At 43.0% G+C, this 18,326-nt stretch overlaps 3 protein-coding genes across 3 annotated transcripts; all 3 read right to left on the bottom strand.

The window, feature by feature from the left end:
* Positions 1-486: 486 nt before the first annotated feature.
* Positions 487-4,157, bottom strand: LOC306913013 (lipocalin-like). The gene is made up of 6 exons (XM_079489506.1): positions 4,029-4,157; positions 3,457-3,596; positions 3,272-3,351; positions 1,809-1,922; positions 1,514-1,615; positions 487-587 (listed from the first exon to the last, which is right to left on the bottom strand). The coding sequence occupies exons 1-6, from the start codon at positions 4,122-4,124 to the stop codon at positions 571-573; spliced, it is 549 nt and encodes a 182-aa protein (XP_079345632.1). The 5' UTR covers positions 4,125-4,157; the 3' UTR covers positions 487-570.
* A 2,192-nt stretch (positions 4,158-6,349) lies between these two features.
* On the bottom strand, positions 6,350-8,318 carry c8g (complement component 8, gamma polypeptide). Its single transcript, XM_079489475.1, has 4 exons — positions 8,217-8,318; positions 7,857-7,961; positions 7,090-7,125; positions 6,350-6,781 (listed from the first exon to the last, which is right to left on the bottom strand). Exons 1-4 carry the CDS (start codon positions 8,308-8,310, stop codon positions 6,759-6,761), a joined length of 258 nt encoding a protein of 85 aa, XP_079345601.1. The 5' UTR covers positions 8,311-8,318; the 3' UTR covers positions 6,350-6,758.
* Positions 8,319-12,276: 3,958 nt separating this feature from the next.
* msrb2 (methionine sulfoxide reductase B2) lies at positions 12,277-17,930 on the bottom strand. Its single transcript, XM_079489780.1, has 5 exons — positions 17,677-17,930; positions 17,142-17,239; positions 16,013-16,089; positions 13,720-13,867; positions 12,277-12,952 (listed from the first exon to the last, which is right to left on the bottom strand). The coding sequence occupies exons 1-5, from the start codon at positions 17,792-17,794 to the stop codon at positions 12,827-12,829; spliced, it is 567 nt and encodes a 188-aa protein (XP_079345906.1). The 5' UTR covers positions 17,795-17,930; the 3' UTR covers positions 12,277-12,826.
* Between the last annotated feature and the right edge of the window lie 396 nt (positions 17,931-18,326).

Raw genomic sequence — 18,326 nt, 5'->3', positions numbered from 1 at the left:
AAACAACATACAGATATAAAACGAATAGATTGAGTACATAACTAAGATACAAAGACAGGGATCACATGGTTATGTTCACAGAAATAATTAGTAAACAACTTAAAAGGGGGGGGGGGTAAAATAAGAGGAGGCAAAAAAAAAAAAAAAAAAAAAAAATATTTTTAAAGTGAAATATTCCTTTCACCACTTATGCCCTCTGGTCCCGGACCTGAGATGTACTTGGATGGTGCTCTCTTTCATCTCTCTACACATCATGTCTTTAATAGCCAAAGAAAATTGCAGATCAAAATATTTTGAATTCAGGTCCTTGTAACTTTTTTTTGGTATTGATATAATTTTACACTGAGGCCACGGAGGAAGGGATGAAGATCTTTTAGCTAGAAGGGAGTTTCAACCGCGCCTCTAGCCTATGGCAGGCCAGTCTGGTGCATCTCAGAAGCAGGACAGGTTACATGAAAAAGAAGGCACTGGGGCAGCTCAGACAAATCAGGCCCTTAATTTAATAACAGGGTGCAAATAAAAGTGACAACGTTTCGATGTTTAAGTTACATCTTCGTCAGGCCATGATCTTTAAGCAGAACACTCAGCTGTAACAACAAACAGAAACAAAAACAAGGGGTCATTAGTTGGCAATCTATTTTTTTTATTTTATCCCACAATCCCACAGCAGTCCAAGCTGCTACTTTTCACCTGACAGGGGGGAGTTTCCCCGGTTGGACATAGACGTATTTATTTAGACATTTAGCAGACTCTCTAACCAGAGGGACTTGCAATAAACAAGGTAAACGATAAACATACATCAAATGCAGAGACGGAGACAGTTCACAGTGCCTCAGTAAACTAAGAACATGAGTATATAGGCCTACTATACTTGTGAGGGAAAATTGACCGTGAGAGGCCCATAAAAATGGTTGATTCATTGATATATACTTTAGTTTAGTTTTAGTTGTGCGATACTGTCCCACACCCAAAATAGCTGACAGTGATACTACATACAAGCTCAAAATGTGATTTGTGTTCCAGTGTGTGACACCAGCATGCAATGATCCATTTAAACCCCATACGGGTGACCGGAGCCCCTCTGGGCTCTATACTAGAGTCTTTTCTGTTAAAGGGGGGGTAGCCGTTCGACAAGCCTAATTTATAAAATGACTGTTCTAAAACAGGTTCCAAAACAGTGGGTCGGGACCCATTTGTGGGTCGCGGATAACATTTTTATGGGTGTTCCCCCATAAATTAATTAATTAAAAAATATTTCCAAAAAAGCAATTTTTTTTCATTCATTGTAAGTAATTTCTTGAAGAAAAAAATAATAAATTAGAAGAAAAAAACAACTAGTGAAAACAGACGATCCTTAAGCGCACACCGTGGTGAAAAGCAACGTGTTGTAAGATACCCATAGATACGATATTTTCACTAGTTTGGATTCCGGGGAGACGTTTGGGAACCACTGTCCTAAAATGTTGACGTCCTCCTCATGTATATTAATATTAATATTAAAAACATGACCCACCGCTCTTCGGCAGCATCAGGATGTTTTCACTGAGAACCCCGGTGTCCAGCGCGAACTGCACAAACTTCTCCTGCAGGTCGGCGCTCACCTCCTGGGACCGACCTGCAAGCATAAACAACATGCCTCCGTTTTCAAAGTCAAGTATTTGTCTTTGAAATGTAGTGGAGTGAGTCATGAGAACCCCAAAATACAAACACTCAAGTAAAGTACAGGTACTCCAAAAATTAAGTAGTAAAACAAAAAAGTACAGTATGTAATGGTCCATCAGTGGCTTCTACAGGCCCATGATACTCACTGTAGAGCTTGTTCATAACCTCAGGCACGTCGCCAACAGTCTTGATGGTGTGGAATATGGCGTAGCTGTCATAAACAGCATCCACCACACGCATGTCATTCTCATTGTTCCAAGCTGTGGAGCAAAGACAGAGTGTGTGTGTGTGTGTGTGTGTGTGTGTGTGTGTGTGTGTGTGTGTGTGTGTGTGTGTGTGTGTGTGTGTGTGTGTGTGTGTGTGTGTGTGTGTGTGTGTGTGTGTGTGTGTGTGTGTGTGTGTGTGTGTGTGTGTGTGTGTGTGTGTGTGTGTGTGTGTGTGTGTGTGTGTGCGCGGAATTATTGTTTTGTAATAATGAAAATGCTTAAACAGTTTCTTTCTATCAATTAAACACCCTATGGCGGCAGTGGCTCATGAGGTAGACCGGCCGTGTGATTCAATACTACGGCCTGGTCTCTCGTGGCTCAAGTTTGCTAGAGACGGCACCCCTCCGTCTATAAAAAAAAAAAACTAGTCCGCGGTTGTTGGAAAAATAGTCACGGTGTTAAAGAATATAACATATATAGGGGTGTATATTCTTTTGACCTTGTGTCCTAGTGTAATCATATTGACCCGTGTGATATTGTACACTATATGATATTGTATTCCAACTTTGTACTACCAGTATACTTGTACCAGAATTGTTGCGATACAGAGTTGTTTTGTCCAATTGTTTTGTTATGTTTGGTTTCGTGGGTTATGTGTGTTCTCACTTGGTACCAAGTGAAATCATCTAGTTTCATAAGCCAGCGAACTTCTCTGGCACATCCAGAATGTTCTGGGATGGTATGTGTTTTTGTGGATAAGTTCTGGCGCAGGCCTCGGAACATGTCTTTACCGGACCTGGCCGTGGTCTAGGAGTAGGCAGAGCGGCCAGTTCGATCCCAGGCTCCACCAGAGTTACTGTCGGAGACACTAATTGTTCCCGATGAGCAGGTTGGTGCCTTGAATGGTTTAGTTCCGCCACTGGTGTATGAATGTGTGTGTGTTTGGTGAATATAATACACAATCATTGTAAAGCGCCTTGGATAAAGCCATATAAATGTACCATTTACCATGAAGCCTTGAATTCATAGTGTTGTTTTTTTTGTTTTTGTCATATTCCAGAGCCAATTATTTTATGGCCGGCAAAATCTACAGAGCACCCACCCAGTCCTCGAATTATTGGCTTAGGAATAGGAATGCGACAAAAACAATAGCATCTCCATGAATTCAAGTCTTCATGGGGTGTGTAATTCATAGAAAATAAGCCATTTTACGCCTTTAAGCTCAGTCACTGACTGCTTCTGCTCTTCTCTTAGCTAGATCACTCCATGTGGTGCATCCTTTTACTCACCTTTTCTATTTTGTAATAAACATTTTCGTATTTTGATTTGCTTATAGCAGGATACAGTTTTCCATATCAGCTCGTGTGCCTGCCTGCCTGCCTGCCTGTGTGAGCTCTACTCACTGTGGCTGCGGAAGCTGAAGCGTCCGGGGGTGTCTGTCTTTTTAGCGAGGTGAGTCATTCTCCAGCAGGTACCAGCAGGACTAGTACAGAGAGACGGAGAGACGGAGTGGGGGACTTCAAATAGAGCTTGTGCTTTTCACTCATGATACATTTGTTGAATGTTTGCTGTGGTTTTAACAGCTCACGTGAGGTTGGCATAAGAGACATCGAGGTCTCCTCCAGGAGTTGGTGCCAGCACAGTAGTACCAATCTTCATCGTTTCCTTGTTTGTCACAAACCACTGAGCATTGGTGGCCAGTCCAACCAAATACCACTTACCAGCCATCTGAGAGAGAGAGAGAGAGAGAGAGAGGGAGATTAAATTAATGCCCTGACAATGTCAAGTATCAAAAATAGCAGACTTCTGAATAGTAACAGTTTTGGACATATCTCCCAACAGAGACGATATGGAACAAACTCCCAGAAAACAAAGTAAAATATATGTTTACTGAAAAATATCTTCTTCACTGTAATTTTAATGTTTTGCATAAAACAGTTTGTATGTTTGTATGTAGATAATCTGTGTGTTTTCTTTGATCTCCCCCTCTTCCCATTATGTTTTCGGAAATAACATATGATGGAACTATGCACAAAAACTAATTTCACCCACTTTGTTTTTTTAATGCTGAGGCAACACTATTTTCAGTGCAATATACCCAAAAGTATTATGTCTGAACAATAAAAAATCTCTCTCTCTCTCTCTCTCTCTCTCACTCACCTTCTCCAGGTCGAAGTCAGCAGGAGGCATGACATTGATGCAAGTAGCCAGTGTGCACAGCAGAGCTGAGAGCATCAGCAGAGGTGTGGTCTTCATGGCTGCAGCTTGGCCTTGTGTGTTTCTGTGCGTATCCGTAGCAGGTAAGGACAGAGAGGAGCCGAACCAAACTCCTTATATCTCCTAAATTCCTGACCATTCGGGCTCCTCCCCGAAGCACATACACACACAGACACACAGAACTCCCTATGTCCCTCCCACTGCACTATAAAATATCCCTTGCGTTGCACAACTGGCACGCACGTGAGGATGGAGACAGAAGTGTTACAGAAGGAATGAGTGATAGCAGAACTAAGGGAATAAACAAAGAGAAGGAGGCAGTGGTGTAAAATAACTAAGTACATGACATATAGTCAAGTCCTGTAGCCCTTAACAATATTGAGGTATTTTGAAGTTTGAAGAGGAAGAAAAACTTCCAATCATTCACTCAGGAATAGTGCTGACTGTTGACATATTTTGAGATTTAACAGTCCATTCTCAGTTTGTAAAACGTGGCTAATACTCTTTCTACTCAATGGTGGCATATTTGTGTCCCTATAATGCACACGAGAACCTGAGCCCTTTGTAAACTGAAGAAAAGAAGCATCTGTTTGTGACTGTGTGTGTATAAGAATACAGGGCTACTTCCATGGGGGAATTCTTTCAGAGCTCAAGGATATTGATGGAATTATCAGAGCTCCCTTTGTTATAGGAGTCGGACACAAGACCGGCACTGACTTGCAAGCAGCTGGTTACATAACTCGTGCTCACACATGCACGCACACACGCACGCACGTGAAGACAATTGGTCGGGGCTAGGGTTTTGTAAACCTCAATTTAGTAACCTAGTTTTGTAATCCAACTCCCTAACCCCTCATGGACCCAACATCTGGTCTTTATTATCCTCCAACGCCGAGCCTCTCACACACACATTGAGTGAGAGAGAAAATGCACGTGCATACATTACAAACCACAAACCATATGACACACACACACACACACACACACACACACACACACACACACACACACACACACACACACACACACACAGAGAGACACAATATGACACCAATATCTCACACCCCCAAAAAGAAAGGAATTGCAAAGAAAAACAAGAGCTAAGTGTTTGTATAGCTACATTTGAGAGCATGTAGATCAGCTCTTATTTTTTTTCAAATTTACATTTTGCAAATTGTATTCACACTTCACACTAAATTAGCAGTGTCAAAATTTAGTTGGAGTCAGGAAGCCTTCTGAGAGCTTCCTGTGCAACGATAATTGACTTAAAAATCTCAAAATTGTCCAGGTTGACGGCTCCGTGATGCAAGTGTTTAATAGATGGACCTAAGCCATAACCAGTAAGTAGCCTGAGTAAGGGCGAGGTCGCGTGCACTGGCCATATATGGAGCGTGTCTTGAGTGTACAGGGTGCGATGAGGTCAGATCAATATATGGAATGTCAGAACAGGTCAGCTCCATATATGGAGATCTAAGTGTGGCAGCCGGGGCAGTGTCTTGAATGTACAGGGTTTGATGAGGGCCCAGGTAGGGCCGGGCCTTAACTTTCTGCCATGTTGAGAACTCTAGTTTTCGCCGGCTTCCAGGCGCGGCTGCACAAATAGCTTTGGGGCAGGCCCGTCTAGAGTTTAAATGGACACGTATCAGTCAAAAGGGAGACATCGAAGAGGAAGGATGGATGGGGAAGGGCTTAATTGGGGAAGGGCTTGACGTGACGTGACGTGACGTGACGTGACGTGACGTGACGTGACGTGACAAAAATGCAAGGTTTCACAGTTATCTGCGACCTTTGGTTGCAATAAGCCTATCTCACAGAATTTCCCCGCCCCCTTAATACGCCCCCTTTCGGGTTAGTGGTGATAGCGTGACGTCACTCCATAGACGCTACATGTTAACAGAGGTAATTTAAGAAGTCTACAACTTTTGTTTTCTCAAGGTAAGGTTTGTTCTATCTGTTCGAGCTGATTTACCATCTTGTTTGCTTCATAATAATATTGGTCTGTCACATTTTTACATTAGAAAATGTACTTAGATTCTCCAGAGAAAAAAACGTGTAAATGCTAATGTTAAATGACACCACTATTTACCGGAAGTGGGCGTGGAAAGCGGGCTGTGAGATAGGCCTATAAGAGATCATTTAACTTCACTTCATTCAAAAGTCAAACCACCTCGTTTTATTCTAACAACTTTTATTGTGTCTACACTCTCTGAGGAGAATCCTGAAAATTCACTGGCCGGACAAGATAAGCAACAACGATCTCTGGATGCAAACTAAACAACTCCCTGCAACAGAGGAAATTGGACAAAGAAGATGGAGATGGATCGGGCACACACTGCGCAAGCCAGTATCAAACACCACCAGACAGGCTCTGACTTGGAACCCTCAGGGAAAGAGAAACAGAGGCCGGCCCAAAAACAGCTGGCGGCGGGATCTCCAGGCAGACACCAAGAGGCTGGGATGCACCTGGTCGCAGATAGAGACGAATGCCAGTGACCGAGAACTCTGGAGGACCCTTGTCGACGGCCTATACCCCAGTAGGGGTGTCAGGCGTAAGTAAGTAAGTAAGTAAGTACACTCTCTTTAAATGATCTTTTAAGTAAGTTAAATCATAGAATAATCAAATGTTAGGCACATCGTTGCATAGATATGTCCTGCAGATAGATATACGCTTATTCAGCATGGGGTGCGTAGACAATCTGAGAGGGAAAGAAAGAAAGAACATCACACAGGAAATTATGGAGGGATTGTTGCCAGGTGACAATTTACATTTTATTTAGCATTTATCAGACGCTCTTAATCCAGAGTGATTTACAGTAAGCAAATACACAAGGTAATGCATAAAATGCATCGAAATAGTCATCTTGGTAGGATCATAGGTATACCAAAGAACCTACCATCAGTCTCAACTATATAAAGCCTGCCGGTAAATCAACTAAAAGAACCTACCATTAATCTAAACGATATATAGCCCACCATAAATGAACGACAAGCCTAATGTACTTACCGATGACGTGGTCCTCATCCACAGAATCACAGTAACCTAACAGACGAAGAAACACTGGGTTATTGATTCTTTGATTTTTACTTATGACGATACAAGATAGACTTAACCACATTAACGCTGCATGGTGTTAATTCTGATGTAAACAAGTCTCAGTGCTTTTTCTGGTTATATCCTCAGTAGCAGGTTTTGTATTGACCTGTACCCATTCTACAAACTGTGAATACAAAATGTCAATCAATCAATCAATCAATCAATCAATCAATCAATCCCTATTGCACATTGTCCACATTACATTAGCTGTGAATGCATCCAATTTTCACTATACTTTTGTGCGATGCTCTTGTATGACGAAGTATGGTAGTTTACTAATTTATGAAAAATAAAAATATGGTTTATATATGGTTTCAGTCACATTTTAGTCACCTGGAATATTTTCCTACACCAGGCTTTTCAGTTCGCGTTTATGCGAATACGCACACACGCGCCCGTGCAAATTTAGGTCCAGTCCTATTTTAAGTACAAAACGTGCGTGAAACGTACGCTTAGTTTTAGTCATCATAGCTTAGTTTTCATTTAGTTTCCATGTAGTATTCGTCAGTGGAAAAAGGTAGTCGACGAACATTTTCCGCCTTAGTTTTAGTCAACGAAAACAACACTGAATTCAAGAATAAAAAGAGTCCGCACACACACCGAACTGGCAGTAAACATGCTGTATGATGTGTTGTGTTCATGTACTGTAAATGTACAGTATATGACATTAAACATACTATATGTTGGAAAGGTGACGAGCCAGTTGAGATTCAGTCCTTTCTTCTCCGCAGCCATCTCATACTTCTCCAAGATGGGTTCTGGTGGGACGTTCTTTGATCTCTCTGCATACAGGGAACCAAACGGTACTGTTATGATAAACGGTACTATATTCAACAATTTCAACATGAGTAATATATAGCATTGTTCACCAAACAGGTGAACAATGCTATAATGCTATGAACAACAGACCAATTTTGGGGGTTCTTGACTTGAAAAAGCTTGAGAACCACTGCTTTACAGAATTACAGTTACGCATACATCTCATGTTACCCTCCCGGCTGCGTCAAACCAAAGAACCGACGGATATGAGGACCTACGGTAGAACTTGACGGTGACCTTTCCCCGTCTCTGATAGTAGAGAATAGCATAGGAGTTGTAGTCTGTGTCTCCAATCACTACATCCGTGTCCATCTCTGATCGCCGGCCTGGAGGTTAAGCATAACATTCAATTCAATTCAAAGGAGCTTTATTGACATGAGAAATACATACATTTACAAAACAACCAAGTTTTCCAAACATGCAGATAAAAAATAAATCACACGTGTGAAGTGAGGGGCGCCACATGACCTCACGGGGGGCCATGCTGAAAAGGGGGGGTGCTTAAAGCAAACATTAAAAGTCCATAGACTTGGCTGCCATATGACGTCATGTCTGAAAGCCAGACATTGGGAGGTGATAGCGCCCCTCATAAACAATTTAAGGGGAAAAAAGGGAAAGTATGTACATTTGGAGGCGGTACAGCATTGCGTTAAACAGAGCTATGTCACATTGATTGCAATGTTATGTTGGCAAGGGTATAAAGCTTTTTGAGACAAATAGCACCAATCTATTGCAGCCACTAAAACTAGCAGCTCTTTTTATATGTGCAGTAGGTCTATGTCAGAGGTCCACTTAGTACGATAGTGCAGGAAACACAATGGTTAAGTTGTAGGTGGTCGCATCCATGGCGGCTTCACTGCAGTTGATGTGTGCGTCGTTGTGTTTGCGACTTTGCGTGTGTGCATGCGTGAGTGTCTGAGTGCGTGCACCAGGAGACTGACCTTGAATTCGTAGGAGACCTGGTGTTTTGGTTTGACTGTAGGCTTGTCGTATCTCCCAACATTGGTGATTACTGGAGGAGAGGAGAGGAGAGGAGGGGGTAGTTTGTTTTTTCTCCTACTGCGTGAGGGGAGTAGGAGAAGATCAGCTGAAAAATATACTGCTGCCAAATATTACTATGGATGTTCTAATCTAATCCATAAGCGAAAACATGCGCTCTCTCTCTCTCTCTCTCTCTCTCTCTCTCTCTCTCTCTCGTGTTTGCACCAAAAAAGGCAGCAGCAGTCAGCAGAAACTAGAAAGTGAGAGCAGCCCGTGGCCTCAAGTCATAAACCAAAGCGTTCCCCTCCCGCCTGGGAGTGGGGCTTTCTGTGGTTCAGTGTTGAACAACACATGGGAGTGTTTGTGAGAGAAGAGGTGTTTAGGGTGTTTGCACATGTGGTTATACAGATGAACCAGAGCAGAGAAACTGGCTGCCATGTTTTTGCACACTGTGTATTCACGCAAGTGCGAGGACAGAATACTGTGGTTATATAGAAATGCCAATCTGGGAAGTGGGAACCCGTCAGCAAAAAAGAAAAACTGCGCTCTCTGCCTTTGAATTTACCTCTGGTGGCGGCACGCAATAGAGAATGTGGATAACGGCATGTTTGGCCGCCCTCAGCCCTCCTTTTCCCTGTGGGGCGCCTATGTTTTCAAATACTCACTGGTGTATTTTGGTGCTGACATTCATGGGCTGGGTGGAGTGGAATACTCACTGGCATGTTCTGGTGCTGACATTCATGGGCTGGGTGGAGTGGAATACTCACTGGCGTGTTCTGGTGCTGACATTCATGGGCTGGGTGGAGTCGAAGGGAGGGCTGATGTCGATAAGCGTCGGCTCCACCCTGGACGCGTGTTGTATCAGGCGTTGACATTTGGAAGCTGCGATGTGCAGGTACCAAATCCCTGCCATCTACAGCACATGAGGGGTGGCCATTATACTGTGTATATAGAGAGAGACTGCACTTTGGAACACATAGGATAAAGTAAGGAAAGAGAGAGAGAGTGAGAATCGAGATAGCGGTACATTTGAGGTGTGTCCACCATCAGAGAGAGAGAGAGAGGGAGACAGCATCTGCCCGTCTTGGCCAGAACCTTCTTGTAAAATAAGTAATTGGCAAAAAAAAGAAGGAAGAGGATGTAGGACACACAAGAAGCAATGTTTAAGGAAAGAATACAATGTACATATTTGTGCTCTACTCACTTATAGTTTTTACTTTTGTTTTCAATTTGAGTTTAGTTGTAATTAGTTTGTGAAGTGGATTTGCTAGTTTATGTTTTGAAAAGGCTTATAGGCTTATTATTATTACTTTGGTGTTAGTTTTATAAAGCCTCGTTTTTGTTTTTATTTTTATTTCAGTTATCTGAAATGTTTTGTCAATTATACTTTTTGTTATTTGTTAGTTTTAGTTAACTATAATAACCTTGGCACTTTACTCACTCATCAGTATCATGATCGGGAATGATCAATCAATATCAATAAGTTATCTAGCTTAACTCTGGCTTGCAGTGAGGTGCTGTGGTTTGGTTCCAGTAAGGTGCTGTGGTTGCGATATCCTGGCAGAAGGTAGTCAGACTCAATCTCTGCAGCTGAGCAAAGGTCAAAAAGGTCACAGAGCCTATTTGTCTCACTGTTGCAATATGTTGTTCTAATACTGAAGCTGTGTCTAGTTGCCTGAAATATGTTCTTTCCTTGTATATGCTTTGTTTTTGTTGGGCATGTCATTCAAGATAATTAAGAGCCTGATCAAATCAACTCACTATATGCTCCAGTGTTATTCCTACAATTTTCCAATCAACTATAGTACAAGCTCTGTTGAAAAACAAATAGAGTAAATCAAACCTTGATATATCCAATTTTAGACTAATTTCAAAATTACCCTTTCTTTCAAAAGCCGTATATTCACAACGTTTAACTTTTATGAATGACAACTCACTTTTTGAGATGTTTCAGTCTGGTTGAGACTTGACTTCTGAATGTTCTAAGCTCTTTGTTGTACTGTGTTGGAGGTGTTGCTTGACAATCAACCCCAATATTTGATTGGATCGACTGGAAAACCAGGTCGGTGTGACTGGGACTGGGACCGCACTTGATTGGATTAGGTCCTACCTGAGTGACGGTCAATCCTTGGTCTGTTATTAGTTTTATTTTCTTCCTCTTAGGTCAAGTTATTTGCAAAATTTTAAAAATGTCTTCCATTTTTATGCTGACAACTGGTCAGCTTCCACAAAGCATTTAGAATCTTAATGCATTGTGAATTATCTAAATTTGAGATGATCCCTGTATTCGAGTAGGACCACTGCTGGTTGATAAGAGGTATTGCCTGGAAGTCAATGGAAACAACTTGCCTTGCCAAACACGTTCTCTGTTGTAGCTCAACAGTAGGCTACATGTTGGCTGAGCCGGGACCAAATCCCGGGGTAGAACATGAAAGTTACAGATTTTGTTTTTTTACTTACTCATACATTTACTCATACATTGTTGTATTTCTTGAATTTCTCATTTCTCACCTGTTGTAGGTCTACATCCATTGCAGGTTGTACATCATCGAGTGGCTTTGGTGGTGTCTTTTTTTTAGGTTTGGGGGGCCTGGGTCGACTTTTGGCCCCCGCAGACTCTGTGTACCCCCAGAGACAAACGCACATCATCAACACCATCAACAAGAGACACCGTACTCCAGCCATGCTAGACATGGCAGAACCGCAATGTTCAGTCGCGTTGTCTTGGTGAATGGAGACAACCGTTTTGCTGTACTTCACTTTACTCCCTTTTTGTGTAGTGGTGTCTATCACTCTGTTTGAAACATGCCCACTCAGTCTCTGACGTTTTCCATAAATAAATACGCACAGGCAAACATAGCTATGCAAACACAGAAACGAGACAGAGATACAGATAAAAGTCACGTGATGGAGAATGGGAGTAAACATTGAGTTATTTATTATAGGACGACCTCACCCATTTCTGATTGGCCCTCACTAATGCTCGTTATAACATGGTACACTTTTTGTCTATGCCATCTGTGTCTCAGAGGAGGGCTTTGGACAGCTCAGAAACCAGCCTACCAGTGACGTAACCAACAGGGAATCCAAGCTAATAGAAACTGCAGGCTTTCTATTCCTGGAAAGTTAGCATGCTATAATGGAAGCCATTGTTCCCACGATAATACAAAACTAAATAAAAGATGTGAAATCTTGTTTATGGGAAGAAAAACAATCATGAGCATTAGTGAGGGCCAATTATGGGCATGCTGTAGTGTTGAGCTTAATTATTTGACATACCAGCAGAGCAAACTAAGATCCAGTAAAATATATTTATTGACAAAGTTCCGTTATTGAAACATTCATATGTAATGATACAATGTGACATAAAGAGGATGTTCTGTTATTGAGACAAACATGTTTGAGATTAACGGCAAATTCCACAAAACATCAACAGTCAAAACGTAACCACTTTCAACATGGCATCCCTATTTTGTGCATGTGGTGAACACACAATTCCCCAAATGTCAAAAACACTTTGGTTACATTTGTACACTCTCAGAGTTAGACACTCAGGGCCATTTGGAACCCACTCAAGGACACGTTGAGACACACTGGTGTAGCAGAATCTTTCCAGTAAGCCAACATGCACAATAGCAGCACTCTGACTCTGTTTGACCAGAATGGAACCTTCATTAGTATCATCGGTGAAGGAATTCAGGGAAGGGGCCCAAGTTCTTTCCAACATGGCATGTGTGCATAGAGCCCATTGCAACTAACATGAGCAGATTGTAAGTTATTCTGGTAGGATGGGGGATGAGGGTGTTTTCGGACGTTCTTCTCATGGACAAGGATATTGTGTGAAGTTCTACTCGTCTTTGTCTGGTTTCTTGTCCTCTCTGGGGTGGAAGTCGAGAGCGACACTGTTGATGCTGAACCGCTCGCCCGTGGGGTCTGGTCCGTCTTCAAACACATGGCCCAGATGTGCGTCACACTACACACACACGCACACACACACACACACACACACACATGAACGCACGTGCACACAAAGACATGCACATCATGCACATGCACAAAATAAGAAATTGTATTTTATTCAACAACATTCTATACATGGATGGATGTAAATAAAAAGGATGTTTATGTTTTCTAGAAAATGTGCACGTCTACTCGGTTAAAAAAGCTAAAAGTGATTCTTTATTCGTATTTTTTGTAAAACAAAAAGCTAAAGCTCTATATTCGCTTGTGAAAATACCCCAAATCTCATATGTTTTTCTTTTTTTTTTAAAATAATTCCATGAAAACAAAATCCAATAATTAGAGACATCAAATTTCTCTTTTGGGTCTTGAGTTAAAACGTTTGGGAACCGCTGCTATAGTGTTTGTTCAGTAACAAAGTAAAAATAGGACGGCAATTTTATCCAGTTAGGAGAGAGAACCCAAAAGATCAGCTTCAATTTGATTGTGTTCCAGTAACAATTTTGTCGGGTCATTTTTGTTATAGTTTCATAACTTCTAATTGCACCTGTAGCCTCTATGCGTTTTCCCTCCTGGTTGAATAAAATTGTATTTTCTGGTTACTAATGAGCTGGAGAGACTGGGAGTCCAGTGGTTCTCAAAGTGGTTCTCCCTGAGGGGGTTCCAAATGGACCCTTATAAAGTTTGGAACTCTGTGACTCACGAGAGTCCTTGAAATTAAAAGGTTTTAGAGCCACTGAGTCGGTCAGAGTAGACCTTCGCTCTGAGAAAACAACTCACGTTTTTGCACAGGACTTCTGTCCCGGTACTGCCCAGGCTGTTGTCTGGTCGACGGATGACGGAGGCGTGGCTCTCGTCGCGCCCCCACGTCCCATGAGCCTCTTTAAACGACGGCCAGCCCGTCCCCGAGTCATACTTAGCCTCTGAACTATCCCCGGAGATACAGAGATAGAGGGAGAGAAAAGAGAATAGCTGACTGGCACTAAGAGATAACAGGTAAAAGGTTGGGGGGGAGTTTTGGTGAGTTAGTGTTTTGTTTTTCTAGGACTGGACAGGGTCTGTAAGTAGAGTAGTGCATAGTGTATATCGGCCACAGGTCACGCCCCTACACATACGGCTAGACTGTTGAACAAGACCTGTCACCTGGCTGGCCATGGACTTTACTTTTCCAATGCATCGATAGGGCTATACTCTTTTTGTCAAATGTCACACTGCTTACCAACTTGTCACTACCGCGCACCTTATATTTAACCTCATGTACATACTGTACCTGCCTATGGTATGTGTACTGTATAGCCTATGTAGGTATCTTTGATTGCTTTCTTTACGTGTCGCTCTTTACTGTTAGATTTGGTATCCTTGCTCTCCCTGCCACCTCTTCTTTTCTTTTCTTTCTGAAAACAACAAAAAAACAAATTTCACCCACTTCTCTTGTAGTGGTCGTCGTAAAGGATACAGAGCCACCTCCCCGACAATATGTTTATTTATTTTTGGACCACAATGCTTATATGAGATGATTTTAAGATGACCCAAACTCCTGCAAACCAGGACATCAGGACGGGAAGAAATGTATTAGCACAGGGCCATTCAGGTTCAGTGGGCTCAACAGATTAAAATGCAATTTCTAATCCGTGTGATAAGGACATGTCTAACCAATGACTAGTCTAAACTAAGTATGCACCCCCATGTGAACATGTGTTGTGTCTCAAGAGCTTCCTCCTTCTGAGGCCAGATCTAATTGATGCTACAGAACTGAACTGGTCATGAACTGGTTGACCCTGATGAAGGCCCATGCAGGCCGAAACGCGTTGGTCGTGTTTTTAACCCTTGTTTTTAATATTTAACTAATTAATGCAATGGGAAAGGGCCTTTCTGTGTGGAGTTTGCATGTTCTCCCCGTGTCCCCTAGGGTAGGTACCCTCACATGTTCTTCCCGTGTCCCCTAGAGGTACCCTCACAAAAGCATGCCGTAATCCTGGTCTCTAAAACTACCTCCCCCTGGCCAGCCAGGGCGCCTGATGGAGGGAAAAGGAACTGGTAACTTCCACGCGCTACGTCCGGCCGGGGAAATTCCCCCCTGTCAGGTGAAAAGAAGCAGCTTGGACTCCTCATGCATAGAAGGAGGCATGAGGTCAGTCCGCTGCCCCCCTCCCCCCCTAGCGCCCAGGATTACATTAGATAATTGGCACTGGGTGAAAAAACTGGGTACTTTGCTACTCAGTCTGGAAAGTCTCCTATCTCCAAGGTAGGCGGGACATGCCAAAACTGAGAATCGACTCGAGGCTTCTGAGTGGTCTGTGGTGCGGGTTGGGGCAAAAACACCAGTTTAACGTCTTATCGATGCGAAGCTACAGCTGTTGCCCTGCGATGCTTCGTCCCCTTTTCATTCAATAAACTGCACTCCACATAGCCAGCAGTTTTTTGTACTACTGAATCTGACATATAGTGGACTAGTGAATCAAATCAAACTTTTTACCGTAGGTATTATTCTCGAGTCTCGAACTGGCCCTTTTTGTTTTCAACAGTGAGAAAAGCATGGACAGAGTGGCGCTGGCTGATGACGTATCAGCAACAACGTGGCTACGTAACAGGTGACGTTATGAAATACGAGTCAAACAGGAGCCTGGCCAGACCTTAGAGTATATTAATAGAGACGGCACCGGATTTCTCCTCCCATCCACTTGCATTAAGTTGCTCAAAAGCGCATGAGGCGATTTCACTCCTCCTTCCGGGTAGGAACAGAGTGCATTCTGGGATTGATTGGGCCCAAACACATGAACGCGCTGGCCGTTGACTATCATTGCACACGTTCAGCGTTCACGTGTCACCATGAACGTGCGCAATGATAGTCAACGGACCAGCGCGTTCATGTGTTTGGCCCAGCGCTGCAATACCAAATTCGGCCACTATGTCCATTTCGCCTCAGGGTTTCCTCCGGGTGCCGTCTCTATTAATATATACTCTAAGGGCCAGTCCCGGGCCAGACTGAGTAGCGAAGTGACAACAAATCACGGAATGCAGCGAATCACGCTGGAAGGCGGCTAACCTTTAGATGTTTTGAGCAGAGTGTTACCTGAACAGTGGGACGTTACAGCAGACACAGTGGTACATCCCCACCTCACTATGGTTCAGATAGACGCCACTGAAAGGCTGGGAACAAGTGCGCACACACACACGCACGCACGCACGCACACACACACACACACACACACACACACACACACACACACACACACAACACAGATGCACGCACGCACGCACCACAATGCACACAAAGTCAGTATAGCATATATAGCTGTGAGCCAAACTAGTATCAGAATGTTTTGAATTATGGAATCGAGCATCTCCCATCAGTCAGTGTGTTGTCGGGTACCATATATGGTGCCCAGGTCTCGTGACATCATGTGACATCATCAGGGATGGAAATGTGGAGACCCTGATGTCATAGAAAATGCGACCTGCTGTCGCAGTTAAGCCCATATATGGAGATCCCTGATGTCATCACTATTGGCCAGCAACTCTACATCTGACCTCGAAACCCTTAGATCTCCGTATGGATATACTGTATTTCTTGCACATCTGCTATTTTTGAATAGCCAACGCAGAAATCTAAAATGACACAGATGCTTTCCTGGTTTTAATGGGTTAAACAAAGTCATGTGACCAGGCTTGTGTCAATGAATGTTTTTTTTTAACCCTTGCACAGAACTGGACATTGTCATTGCCTTACAATCATCTGCAGTGGACAGCAGATGATGAAAAAAGTGTTGCGTTGCAAGCTTGTAGATAATCTATGCCAAAAACACAATTAAATCTCAATTATTTGTGTGACAATTAATCGTCATCTTAAATGTGTAATCGTGACAGCCGTAGTGTTACAGGTTGGCCATATAAGCTGGACATTGTATACCGGTAGTTCAAAATGCCCACGTGCCTTGTAAAAATTTAACTTCTCTCAAAGTCCAACTGTGCCAATCCCAATGGCCCTGTGTGTTGAAAAGGTTTATGATGAGGTTGAAATCTCTCGGTGGAGTTTTTATTTTATTTTTTTTACAGTTTTTTGCAGTCCATGTGAATTTGTAACATTATCTGTGCTTTGTGCTTTGAGAGAGAGAGAGATAGAGAGAGAGAGAGAGAGAGAGAGAGAGAGAGAGAGAGAGAGAGAGAGAGAGAGAGAGAGAGAGAGAGAGAGAGAGACTCACCTCTTCTGTCCCCTTTTCTCTGGTGACCACAAACTGTTCAGGGCTCAGTTTTTTATGCCAGTCTGTAGTTTTGTTATATCTAGTGAGAGACTTCAAGCCTGAGCAAAGGCACAAATGAACACCCAAGTCAATTGCAGGATATTCAGTCAAATGCATTATCTCTTCCCAGCAAAACAGGCCTATATGCTATACTGTTTTATTCATAGTTGGACTTGGCTGGTGATGGATGGCTGTTTGGCACCTTCAACCGTCCCCCCCCCCTTTTCTGCCTAATTGAAATAATCTGCTATTACATGAGAGAGAGAATAGAGTAGCCTACAATTGCCTGTTTATGATCAAAGCTAGGCTAAACAGTGCATTTAATCACACGCAATTACTAAAGAATTCCCCCGAGGTAACACAAGCAGCACAATAGCCTACTGCCCTACTCTTTACAGATGAGTTGACTTTGACTTGCACTTGCAGCCTGAGGCGAATGGTGTCCACACACAGACACAGCTCAGACAATATGGCAACAATATACCATTCCATTTACCTTGACTTGTGGAGACAGGGCAGATGCACACTACTGGAATTCTCTTTGGTAATAGCACAGACTTGGCTGTCGCTCGCTGAGAAATAACGTGGGAAACACGGGCGATGAAACGAGACATGTTGTTTTTCCTTCTGCGCTGCGGTTCCACTGCGTAAAAAAAGTCAAGTGTTGTTTGCTTGCGCTGCGCGCACAGAGTGAGTGGAGTGGACCTTCACTAATCTGAGACAATCTCAGCCTTGATGGAGGCCGGCTGCTCCGGTCCTTACTTGTCTGTTCTGGACTGCAGTGTGTGTGCGTGCGTGCGTGTGTGTGTGTGCATGTGTGTGTGTGCGCGTGTGTGTGTGTGCGCACGACTGTGTGTGTGCAGCAGTGGTATGATTGATAATCATACCATCCATGACCATTATGTAGGTCACGCCTGTTGATAAGAAGACTAGATAGCGGCCTATGTTGGTTGAGCGGATGTTTATTGCTGGACAATGTAGGCTACCTACTACTAGTGCACATTTATTACTGACCGGGTGTGGGGGAGAGATTTACAAGCAGTAAGCAAGAACAAAAACATGGTTATACATCAAATATATCAAATCTATTGACAGATGTGTGTATTCTCTGTGTTCATGTCAATGTATGAGTTTGTCCATGTGTTC

This window comes from Electrona antarctica (genome assembly GCF_951216825.1).
Source record: "Electrona antarctica genome assembly, chromosome: 20".
Classification (NCBI taxonomy): domain Eukaryota; kingdom Metazoa; phylum Chordata; class Actinopteri; order Myctophiformes; family Myctophidae; genus Electrona; species Electrona antarctica.
This window is presented reverse-complemented; position numbering and strand designations above follow the sequence as displayed.